Here is an 11210-nt window from a genome sequence, read left to right on the forward strand (position 1 = left end):
TTCTCTAAACTTAGCAACTGGCTCCTGGTGGACCATTACTGAACAGACGATTACAACATAAATATTTATAACACAATTAATTATGAGTGTTAACATTTCCAAAACTTCACGTGTACAAGAACATAGTTGAAAGTTTGGAAACAACACAGTCTTCAGCATACATACAATAGTAATTAGATAATCTGAAGTCAACAAAACAAGGCCAAAGACATATTTTCTGAATTATAACATTTATTTTTTTTGTTCCTTTTGCGAGCGAGTAACAGGCCTGCTTGTTGTCTCTTGAATTTTCCTTTTTCTTTTGCCACCAACTTTAGGCACAACAGAGCCACTTTGAGTGGCCTCTGGCACTTCACGGGCAGGGCTTGTGGCCAGTGACTGTTCACCTACGGGGCTTGTGGCCAGTGACTCACCTACAGGGCTTGTGGCCAGTGACTCACCTACAGGGCTTTTGGGCAGCGATTCACCTACAGGGCTTTTGGGCAGCGACTCACCTACAGGGCTTTTAGGTAGTGACTGTTCACGGACAGGGCTTGTGCCCAGTGACACATGTGAGCAAGTTGGTAGACACTGCACAAGTGATGGTTGGTCTGTTTCATGTGTGTCTTGTTTTGTTTTTGTCGCCTCCTTTGTAGGTGTCTGCTGCTGAATTTGTACAGATGGCAGCGGTAGGATGTCATCAGGAACCTGCACAGCAATGTCTGCTACTTGACCGGTAACATTTGGGCCTGGTGAATGAATATCAGATGAATGTGGTGAAAACTGACCTGCATGAACAGATCCTGGCTGGGAGGTGTTGAATTGTGGTACATTAGTCATTCTCCAGTAATTAGCTTGTGTTTGCTGAACAACTAATGCTTCAAATGAGGTGTTGATTTTTTGCAACTGTTTAGGCACTTCAATGAAGACTCTGTGGAGATGTGCCAATTGTGATACTGTTTCTTCCTGCAGTCCAATCATCCTTTCCAGCACTGTCATCATGTCTGAATGGCGACGATTTTCTGCGTCCACTATTTTTCCCTCTGAAGCTACAATTGCATCGTATGTGGAAGTTGATGGACGATTTGGCGGTACAACAGTTTCTATTGGCACCTCTTCATGGTCACATGATTGTATTTCAGTCTCTTCTGTGGCGTCATCCTCATCATACTCATCATCCTCATCACCATGATGTTCTAAAAAGAAATGTACACATTATTAAATGGCATGTTAATGTATGCTGTGTTACTATGTAATTGTACTGTGTCCTAAGTAACACCTAACATGTTAGCATACGTTTTATAACCTCATTAAAAACTACCTTGACTTACGAATAATGTTTGGACTCAGTATGAAATATGAATGAATGAAAAGTTGCTCTAAACTCAGAAGTCCTACATGATAATTAACATCACTAACACAATACATGTTGCCTTACACTTAATTTTCACTGACACTAAGTAATCCTATTTAAAGAAGATGTGCAAAACAAATAATGCACATGACAACATAACATATAGAAGAGCACATATTATATGGCCAGCAAATGATACACTCACCTTCTAGTAGTGTTGAGCTGGCTGACCCAGGTGAAGACACTTGTTCCATCTCAGGTGACACATGTCCTCCAGGGGCAACTATATATAACAATAACATTAGTTTTACATTTACATGTGTAAATATTGAACAAACAGTTATTGTATGTTCTGTATTTATGAGTATCTAACAGCATCATTTCCTTAACCCAAAATGTGTGTGTGAAAGTGAACATAAATAGTTGTAATAACAATGTACATGCCTGTGTACTTAGAACTTTTGAGTTCCCTAACATACAACATACTATGTTTCTGCAGTAATGCGTGAGGATAAATAGATTAAATGAGTACATAAAAATCATATGTTGTGTAGTGATATCAGTATCATAATGTACATAACTATCATGAGATGACCATTCACAATGGTTATCATGAAGGTGGTCATATTGCAACAAGTGTTGTTTTTGGTAGAGGATATGTGTGGTACATTAATCGAAGATGTGGCACACCTGAATGTGGCTGTGACTCAACAAGACAACACATGCAGTGTGTGATAATGTGTCTTTCATAGTAGTTCAACTATAGATATGAGTGAACTAATGTGTGACGTACGCTTTGATAAGTAATGAGTTGTTGGGGCATTTAGTAGCTAGAGTTAAGCTTTCAAATGAGTGTGATTAACTTCAGTTGTGCTATTCATGTTGTAAGAAAGGTATTCCCTTCCCCAAAAAGCCTAATCAGCCACACCTTTCAATGACTTGAAACAGGTGCAAATGGTGTGAACTAAGTTGACCGTGAAATGAGGCTGTAATTAGTGTGTGTGCTGAACCCCACCCCCTCTGTTGAAGTGTATGCTGTGATGAGATATTAATTGCAGCTGCTTTAACACAATGGTAGATGAGCTAAGTAGTCATCTGCAGTGTTTAAGTTATGAAAACAATGACATAACATATGATACGTGTGCCTCATTATGCTGTCTGTATATGACATAAAGCAAAAATGGACCTTTTCATAAGCAACTATAGATGTGTTAGTGCCAGTGATGTTTGTAGGCCGTTACATGCAATTTCTTTGATGCATGCTTAAAATAGGCAGTAATGTCATGTTTGTCGGAGTAAAATCAATAAAATACACAATAATATGATACATATTTCTGTTCTGTACCTGTAGCTACTAATAATTTCTCATGAACATGTGTTACACATGTGTACTACCCTGTTGTTCCCCATCTTCGCCCACCATCAATTGCTTCCACTGCAGCTATGCATTTTGGGAATTCACATGTAAATGAGCACGCAATGGCACGTGCTATATTAGTTACTGCTTTTAGTAGGACTACTACATATATGTCTATTTTGAGATATATATATACAGAATCAGACATATACATATATAGATGCAGGTATGCTTATATTGTGAAGACAGTATAAAAAGCAGTGTAAATATGCAAAATAACTGTAAGCAACGACACGCCTAGTACAGTAATATTTATCACCTGCTGGAAATTGTGACGGATAAATTCCAATGTCACGGTCACCAGCCAAGCCTTCCACGACGACGGTAAGTAATTTTGGCCGAAGCAGCTCCTCCAATGGAGTCAATATGAGACGTTGTGGTGTGGGCCCACCTCCAGTGCCAGTAGCATGCACGCGTTGGTCTTGTATTTTCTTTTTCAATTTGGACCTAATATCATCAAATCTTTTCCGACAATGATACTTGTCCCTGACACTATTCCCACAGGCATTGACACCAATGACTATTGTGTCCCACATTTCTTTTTTGCTTGCTGCACTTGTCCGCCCTTGAAAAACATATAAAAGATATGAGGTAAATTAATAATAATATAAGCACCAGTTTCCTACACTGCTAGCTGTTCCAAGAGATAGCAAACATGCTGTTTTATGTGTAATATGTGCAGCACATGAGCATTCACTACTAAACCTATACATGTAAGCAAGGTTGCATTCATATTGTATGCAGTTCTGGCAAATTGACCGCCTGTGTTTATTTGTCCTTGTAAGGCATGATAAAAAGCTGTGTTTCCACACTAATGAACATAGAAAGATATTGTGTACCCATATTTGCATATGAACAAAACTCAGATGACCTAGGATCACATGTATTTGAATAATAAATGTAAAGTTACACTTACCTACTAAATGTCCATAGAGACTGTCATAGTGCTCCAGAATGCCAGTGACAAGAGCCCTATTTTCCTGGTCATTGAAGCGAGGATTACGTGGCTTCTCCACACGTTTTTTCCGAGCAGGTTTAGGGTCAGAGCTTGGCTGGTGCTGACTGGACTCTCCTTCTTCCAATGGAAGAGCCTCCAAAAGCTGGCCACCAGCAAGCACGCCACCACCAGACACCCCATCAGCAACTGCGCCACCAGCAGCACTCCCAGCACCAGCACTCCCACTCCTAGCACCAGCACTCACACTCCTAGCACCAGCACTCACACTCCTAGCACCAGCACTCACACTCCTAGCACCAGCACTCCCAGCACCAGCACTCCCACTCACAGCAACAGCACTCCCACTCCCAGCACCAGCACTCCCACTCACAGCAACAGCACTCCCACTCCCAACAACAGCACTCCCACTCCCAACAACAGCACTCCCACTCCCAGCAACACCACTCGCAGCACCAGCACTCCCACTCCCAACAACAGCACTCCCACTCCCAGCAACACCACTCGGTGCACCAGCAACATCACTCCCCTGAACAGAACGTTCACTCCGACGCGTACTCCCACGAGTAGCACTCCCACTCCCACCAGCATCACTCTTCCCACGCTTTGCGGGCATACTTCCAGCACTCACAAAAAACAGACAATAAATGTACAGGCAATCACACGACCCACTTCCACATATAAAACAAGACAAAGATGTAAACAAAACAACAAAGGACAAAGCTCACCCAATACACAACAAGTCTCTCAGTCAATATGCAAATCTTCAATCGTCCAGCTCTGTGCGTCTCTCTCTCTCTCTCACTCCCAACAACACAGAGAATGATTAGCAGTACACGTTGCCTTTAAATATGGCGCGCAATCAAAAACATGCTTGTTTCGCCTGATTCAGCAAGATTTGTGATTGTGCAACCTAACAGCACCCCGCCACGCACGCCGATACACCTGTGTGTGATCGGCTCATCATCGTGAGAGTGGGCGGATTTGTTTTCTGGTTGATTTTGAATGTATTCGGCACTTACTGCATACGGAGAGGGAAAAACGCCAATAACATGACTAATCGATAAGCTTGCCGATTTCACATAATCGTCGCTTACTGCATGAGGCCCCTTCTCTGTTCACATTCAACTTCAATTAACCCTTTGAAGTCCAGATTTCCTTAAAGGACATAATACAGTGGGATTTCCTTAAACTGTAGCTCATTAACCCCTTAAGTCCCAGTGGGTGGGTTATGCAGACCCTGATCCAGCAACAACATCATTTACACAGGGGAATAAGCATTTTCATGTTATTTTGCAAGGGTTAAGTCACAGTTCTGGGCCTCAGCCCAGTTAACCCCTTGTCTCCCTGGCGAGGTTAGAGGGGGGGCCCTTGGGGGGTAACCCCGTTAATCCCGGGCCAAACCCTCCCTACCGCCACAATCAATAGTGATGTTAAATATTTATTTATTAAATCTAATGAAAATGTGTTAATGAACTATGATACTTGAAAGTATCTGAATATTTGAACGTGAGTGAGATTCTAATTTAAATTCATTTAGAACTTCCAAAATAAATATTATAGTGAACTATATGTGACGTGTTGTGTGTTTATTGTGAATATTTATTATTATTTTTAAATATTTAATTTAATTTTAGATAGAGTGCTATGTGCTATTCATTGGAATAATTTATAATTGTGAATGTGCTTTTTAAAAAGAGAAGAAAAAACAGATATAAACTAAAAGGGCACCACTTTGAACACATACAGAGGGAACAAGCCAAGCATGTTCTAAACAAACCTCTATATTGGAACTTTTGGAAGTGCTATTATATGACCGTACTGATATCTATGCAGTCATTTAAACCGAAAGGACTTAGAGTGTTTAAAACATAGATCCAGTAGGTTTCACGTAGGTTTAGGCTTTTGTGCCTGTCTTCACTCAACAAGGTGGAATTTATATGTTCTATACCCATTACTTTGAGTGTCTTTGGATCTTGATTATGTTTTAGTTGGTAGTGTCGCGACAGACTATGAGTTTGTAGCCCATGTATGATATTCCTACGGTGCTCCAGGAACCTAGTGCTCAATGCTCTAGCCGTCCGGCCGATGTATTGTAGCCCACATGGGCATGTGATGGCATAAACTACAAAGCTAGTAAGACAATTTATATTACCCTGTACTGAGTGGGTAAGCCCATTAGGGGCTGAAGTGATGGAATTTGATGCCTCCAGATGCTTACAAGTAATGCATCTGCTACGTTTACACTGAAAATTGCCGTCTAAATGATTACTATTATCACAGGCAGTGTCAATGCTTTTTAGTCTACTGGGTGCTAGAATGGATTTAATGTTTCTAGCTTTTTTGAAAACCACTGGTGTCTTCATGGGGAGCTGATTTCCAATTATGGGATCATTTCTCAATATACTCCAATGAGAATTTAAAATGGATTTTATTTTAGAAAAAGAATTATTATATTGAGTAATGAATGATGGTACCTCAAATTGATGTTCCCTTTTATTTTCAACTCTCGTATTGGTCTCAATTTTTGCTTTACTTTTGTCCAGCAGTGAGTTCCTTTCTATAGTTCCCACCTGTCTAAACGTATTATTAATATTGTCTTTGTCATAACCCTTGTTAATAAATTTATTGGCTAATACCTTATTTTTCCATCCCTATACACCAATAGGGACCACATAGTATCCACACACACTTTTAGTTGTGCTACAAACTCTCACATTTCCTCACATTTCCATGCCCACCCACACCATTTATATCCCCTCTCACTCCACACACACCTTGTGTAGAACACTGTTTATACTGTGGGCTCTCCATTCATTTTTATTCACACTGATAAACATACACACTCTTTCTTCACTTGCTTTCAGTTACCCTTTGACACCTCCAGCCATAAATCTCATCCACACCGGGGGAAGGACCAGCACAGATAACATTCCAAGAGACACTGTTTTTAAGTAATCCTTGCTTCATTCATTGTAACATCGCCGGAAGAAGAGATCAATGTATCTCGAAAGCTCGCACAAATAAAAGCATTTCGTTAGCCACAGAACGGTATCATCTATTTATTTTTTGATTATTGAAGCTCGGCTAACACGGTACTGATACCTCTACATGTATATATATATGTATATATATATATATATATATATATATATATATATATATATATATATTATATATATATATATATATATATGACAAAGGAACAACACAACAATATGTAGCGCTCAGGTGGATATAAGTGATAATAAAAATTATTAAAATATATTATAACTAATAAAATGACTTAATTATAATTAACAAACATTTAACTAAATATTACAACAAACCATAACGTGATTGTGATAAAGGATAAGTCCAATATGAATGTTCCACTTTTGAAAAGAAAATCCAGAGAGGTAAGAGTCCCATAACAAGGTCCTGGGAGCATGTTGCAGCTTCAGATAAAAGTGGTATAGCCAACCACTACGAATCTAAGAACAAAAAACAAACAGAAGCGCAAGCTCCATAGCATGTAACTGTTTAAACAATAGAGTACATTTATTAATGTAACTCCCCTGACGAAGTCGCTTTTACGTGACGAAACGCGTAGGGCTGGTGACGTCATCATGTGTGGGTGCATGCACACGGAGTCCTCGCCGTCCTGGCGATTCAGTCAGCTGAATTTCCAAGTGCTGGCATCTGATCTATGCAGGAGCAGAGGACGCGGAGGCACTGAAAGGCACAGCGATCTGGCGTCAGCTTGTGACAGAAGATGGTTGTGGCTACGAGCTATTCTGGTGTACCCTGCCTATTTTAGACTCCCCCACCCCCGTAGATGACTACACACAGAGATTTCTCTCCCATGTATGGTTGCTTTTTTTAATCCTGTAAGTGCATTTCCTTTGGGCTGCAGTTTTTTAATAAATGTACTCTATTGTTTAAACAGTTACATGCTATGGAGCTTGCACTTCTGTTTGTTTTTTGTTTATATATATATATATATATATATATATATATATATATATATATATAAAAACAAACATCACAGCTTGCACTCAATGTACTGGTTCATATAGACAGGTGCTAGTCTCAAATAATAGAAAAACAACATTACCATTCTCTCGTCCGGTAAAGAAAGACTGCACTCGGTTCAGTAATCATGAAAAACTGTATTGGGCATCTGAATAGAAAAGATAAGTCACCCAATCCGACGTTTCGGTCCCCCTTGAGAAAGGTCCTATTCCAGGACCGAAACGTCGGATTGGGTGACTTATCTTTTCTATTCAGATGCCCAATACAGTTTTTCATGATTACTGAACCGAGTGCAGTCTTTCTTTATCGGACGAGAGAATGGTAATTTTGTTTTATATATATATATATATATATATATATATATATATAGCAAATGGAAATATTACTGTATGCTCATTTGCATGTCTTAGACAGGTCTGCAACCCCGCCTTTCACCATTATCACCCAGCACACAGCACTTCCACTGCAGCAAGGGATTCTGGGGAATGACATGCAAATGAGAACACAGTGCCACCTTTTGTCTCAAGCTCACATTACTTGAACAACCCCTAAGCCAATGCATGCTGCTTTAAACAAAGCTTTTAAACATGACTTGGGACGAGATGCAAAGCCAGTAAACCCACTCACACACAGACTGCTTTGACCTTGTGGGTCTCTTCGGTGGGAGGTTGATTGTACTGGCTCTGCTTGTTTGAAACTAAGAGTAGGTCTTCACCACACATTATTAAGGTTATGGTGGGTAAAAAAAAGTGACAAAAACCCTCCACAGTAAAGCATATAGCAAATGGAAATATTACTGTATGCTCATTTTCATGTCTTAGACAGGTCTGCAACCCTGCCGTTCACCATTATATATATATATATATATATATATATATATATATATATATATATACAGTGGCGTCCGCCCTTAGTCTACGGCGGCCACCTCCGCGGTTAATTTTCAAATGCGTTAAGACGCTGGCTTTTTTTTTTCTCTCCAGCGCCGCAGGTGCTTCTATTTTTCAGCCCCATTAGGCGCTGATTGGAGAACCGGTCGCGCGCGGCCGTGAGATGCGGCTGGCGCGCGGCCAATTCCGGCCAGAAAAAAAAAGGTGAAAAAAAAGCGGTTAAGCGTTAGATTAAGCTTAGCCGTGGCTGTATATAGTGCAGAATAAATGAGTTCTTCAGTATTAGGTGATACCTTTCTTATTGGACTAACAATTTATGTCATAGGACAAGCTTTCGAGAGTTATCCTCTCTTCTTCAGGTCAGCAATACTGATATACAAAGGATTCAATGGCTAAAACAGTGTAGAGAAGAAAAAAAACAACAGATATGTACTGTAGATAAGGTAGGGTGTTAAAAGTGTTTGAAGCCAGGGGACAGTGACAAGGAAAGGTGGGGAGGGACGCTGGTGGGGAGAGAAAGTGTGGATAAGAATGGAGGCAAGCAGGATAAGTACAAACAATTTTGATATGGTGTGAGAAAACCCATGTCCACATTAAGTCCTTTGGTTTTGGTGTCAAAGAGTCTTATCCTTCTGAGTTCAAATGTTTTCCGTTTTTGGGTGCGTTTAAACATTCTATTGAGGATTTTGATTTTTAAATAATTTATGGAATGATCTGGTTGTGAGAAGTGATGTCCCACAGGTGAGCAGTATCTTCCTTCTTCGTGATGGAGTATAGAGTGTCTGTGCATATTCATTCTTCCTTGTAGTTTTTGGCTGGTTTCCCAAATGTAGCAACCTTGGTCACATCTGTTGCACTGAATCATATACACAAAATTTCTGGATGTGTGGATATAGTGTATATGATTCAGTGCAACAGATGTGACCTAGGTTGCTACAGTGGCGGCCGCCTATAGCCTCGTGTGGCCGTAGCGGCGCAACTCTGATAACCGCGGGCAGATGCATTTTTTTTGGGTCCGGAGTGTATTGCGTTCGCGAGCTGTTGTCTTCGAAATCTAATACTTTAGCAGTTCAACCTACGTTAGTACACAGTCTGCGTGTGCACGCGCAGTAATTGTACATTTGCATATTTATACATGCATTTGCAGTGCTGTACTGTATTTCTCATTTGAAAATTGTTGAAGCGCATAGGCGTGTACAATACTGTAACAGTATCACATTTCGGCATATACAGCGCTCTCCCCTCGCTGGCCCCCGAAAACATACACGAGAATTTACTGCACTGCAGTATTTCAACTTCTTATCTTATCTACAGTACAGTACACCTCTCCCACACCATTCCTTTGAATGTGTGTCTTTCTGGTTTCAATCACATTCCTGCTTGATAGCTGATGATTACTGCGCATGCGTCTGTAAGTTCACCACTGCTTGCTTGCAAAGTTCAAGAGAGAATTTTTATTTTCTCCACATGCCTGCCTAAACCATCTTGATATTACGATATTCAATCTGTGCTGTAGTTTTTGACTGCGACACTGTGCGTTTGACTGCACATGGTTGATTTGTGTGCTTTTAATGTATTTGGGGGTGTAGGGATCAAATTATTATGATGACTTGCCTTTTGAAAATATGTAATTTCTTTGAACTGCAGAACAGCTAATCCTTCATGCAGCTGTACCCTGTACCCCCCTCCCCCACGCACACACACAAGGCTCGCTCAAGGATTTGAACCACTTATCGACAGACACCTCTCCAGACCATTCCGTTTCTAAAGCTTGCCATTGTGTTTTTAATCGTCCGTCCCTAGCCGAGCATCACCTCTCTGCGCCTGCGTGTAATCCTCTTTGGGATGGGAGCTACAGTACATAGCTGATGATTACTGTGCATGTGTCTGTAAGTTCACCACTGCTTGCTTGCGAAGTTCAAGAGTGAGTGACCAAAAAAAAAAAATATTTTTCTCTCCTCATTTTTATTTTTATTTTCTCCACAAGCCTGCCTAAACCATCTTGAAATTACGATATTCAATCTGTGCTATAGCTTTTGACTGCGACACTGTGCGTTTGACTGCACATGGTTGATTTGTGTGCTTTTTATGTATTTGGGGGTGTAGGGATCAAATTATTATGATAACCTGCCTTTTGAAAATATGCCATTTCTTTGAACTGCAGTACAGCTAATCCTTCATGCGGCTGTACCCTGTACCCCACCCCCCCATGCACACACACAAGGCTCGCTCAAGGATTTGAACCTCTTATCGACAGACACCTCTCCAGAGCCATTCCGTTTCTAAAGCTTGCCATTGTGTTTTTAATCATCCGTCCCTAGCCGTGAATAACCTCTCTGCACCTGCGTGTAATCCTCTTTGGGATGGGAGCTACAGTACATACCTGATGATTACTGCGCATGCGTCTGTAAGTTCACCACTGCTTGCTTGCGAAGTTCAAGAGTGAGTGACCAAAAAAAAAAAAATTCTCCTCATTTTTTATTTTTATTTTCTCCACAAGCCTGCCTAAACCATCTTGATATTACGATATTCTATCTGTGCTGTAGCTTTTGACTGCGACACTGTGCGTTTGACTGCACATGGTTGATTTGTGTGCTTTTT

At 40.5% G+C, this 11210-nt stretch overlaps 1 protein-coding gene across 1 annotated transcript; it reads right to left on the reverse strand.

The window, feature by feature from the left end:
- Positions 1–231: 231 nt before the first annotated feature.
- On the reverse strand, positions 232–1774 carry LOC142490694 (uncharacterized). The gene is made up of 2 exons (XM_075593113.1): positions 1539–1774; positions 232–1175 (listed from the first exon to the last, which is right to left on the reverse strand). The coding sequence occupies exons 1-2, from the start codon at positions 1633–1635 to the stop codon at positions 232–234; spliced, it is 1041 nt and encodes a 346-aa protein (XP_075449228.1). The 5' UTR covers positions 1636–1774.
- Positions 1775–11210: the final 9436 nt, after the last annotated feature.

Source organism: Ascaphus truei, chromosome 3, assembly GCF_040206685.1.
Source record: "Ascaphus truei isolate aAscTru1 chromosome 3, aAscTru1.hap1, whole genome shotgun sequence".
Classification (NCBI taxonomy): domain Eukaryota; kingdom Metazoa; phylum Chordata; class Amphibia; order Anura; family Ascaphidae; genus Ascaphus; species Ascaphus truei.

What these genes read in the sequence shown, in the direction of transcription:
- LOC142490694 (XM_075593113.1), bottom strand. Translation starts at nt 1,635, where the DNA reads ATGTTATTGTTATATATAGTTGCCCCTGGAGGACATGTGTCACCTGAG. An exon ending in CAGCTCAACACTACTAGAAG is followed by an intron (nt 1,176 to 1,538) that starts GTGAGTGTATCA and finishes ATTTCTTTTTAG; the next exon opens with AACATCATGGTGATGAGGAT.